Here is an 830-nt window from a genome sequence, read left to right on the forward strand (position 1 = left end):
GGGCAGGGGTGGTGGCCAGCAGCATGCGGCCAGGGGGGATGCTCTGCCCGCCCCCGTGCCCTGGCGTGCTGGAGGGGGACCCCAGCCATGGCTGGGGCTGAGGGAGGGACCGCCGGGGGGCAGTAGCTGGGAAGAAGAAGGGGACACAGGCTCAGCTTTGTCCCGTGCGCTGTGCCCACCCTGTGGCTCTGTGCCTCCACTCTGCCTTGGCTTTCATCCCTCTCCCCACCTCATCCACCTCCAACCCCCAGCACCCATCTCCCTATGCTCACCCCCATGCAGACCCCCCCCAAAGGAGCTGGGGGGCTGCGTGACCCTGCTCCCAGCTGGCTGCCACCCGGGTGCATGGACTCCGTGGGCAAACCTGGAATGGGCACAGCCCCTCCCGGCTCCACCTTCCTCCCCCGGGAGCCGCTGACCTCCCCCCAGTCCCCCCCCGCCGCAGAGCATCCTTACAGCACAGGGGGCACGTAAGGCACGAGGGGGACAGGCGCAAGGCAGCCGATGGTGGCGGTGGCACCGGGGCTGCCCACCAAGTACCAAAGTCCGGGCTGCTCCGGCTTCTCAGCTCGGGGACCGACACGGGAGCCTGGAAGGGACGTGCCAGCAGGGTCACGTTCCGCTGTGGGAAGGAAGGTGGTTAGATGTCCCCGGGGGGGTGCAGCCAGCAGCAGCCCCAGGTGAGCCCCCCCATGCCACACTGGGCTGCCACTACTGGGTGGGAACACCCGTGCCCGCGGGGAGTGGGTGGTGGCACCGCTGGCTGTCACCTCTGTCCCCCAGCAGCATGCCAGCGCGGTGCCCGGGGTCTGAGGGGTGTTCCCTGTCCC

The 830-nt window shown here is 69.9% G+C and overlaps 1 protein-coding gene across 1 annotated transcript in view; it reads right to left on the reverse strand.

Annotated features, from left to right (window-relative positions):
* Nucleotides 1–830, reverse strand: part of AKNA (AT-hook transcription factor) — a 9,518-nt gene that overhangs the window by 244 nt on the left and 8,444 nt on the right. The window contains 2 exon segments of the mRNA XM_035892025.1: nucleotides 5–126; nucleotides 457–622. Of these exon segments, the coding sequence (XP_035747918.1) occupies nucleotides 5–126; nucleotides 457–622 (288 nt within the window).

This window comes from Egretta garzetta, unplaced genomic scaffold (genome assembly GCF_000687185.1).
Source record: "Egretta garzetta isolate BGI_Z169 unplaced genomic scaffold, ASM68718v1 scaffold344, whole genome shotgun sequence".
Classification (NCBI taxonomy): Eukaryota; Metazoa; Chordata; class Aves; order Pelecaniformes; family Ardeidae; genus Egretta; species Egretta garzetta.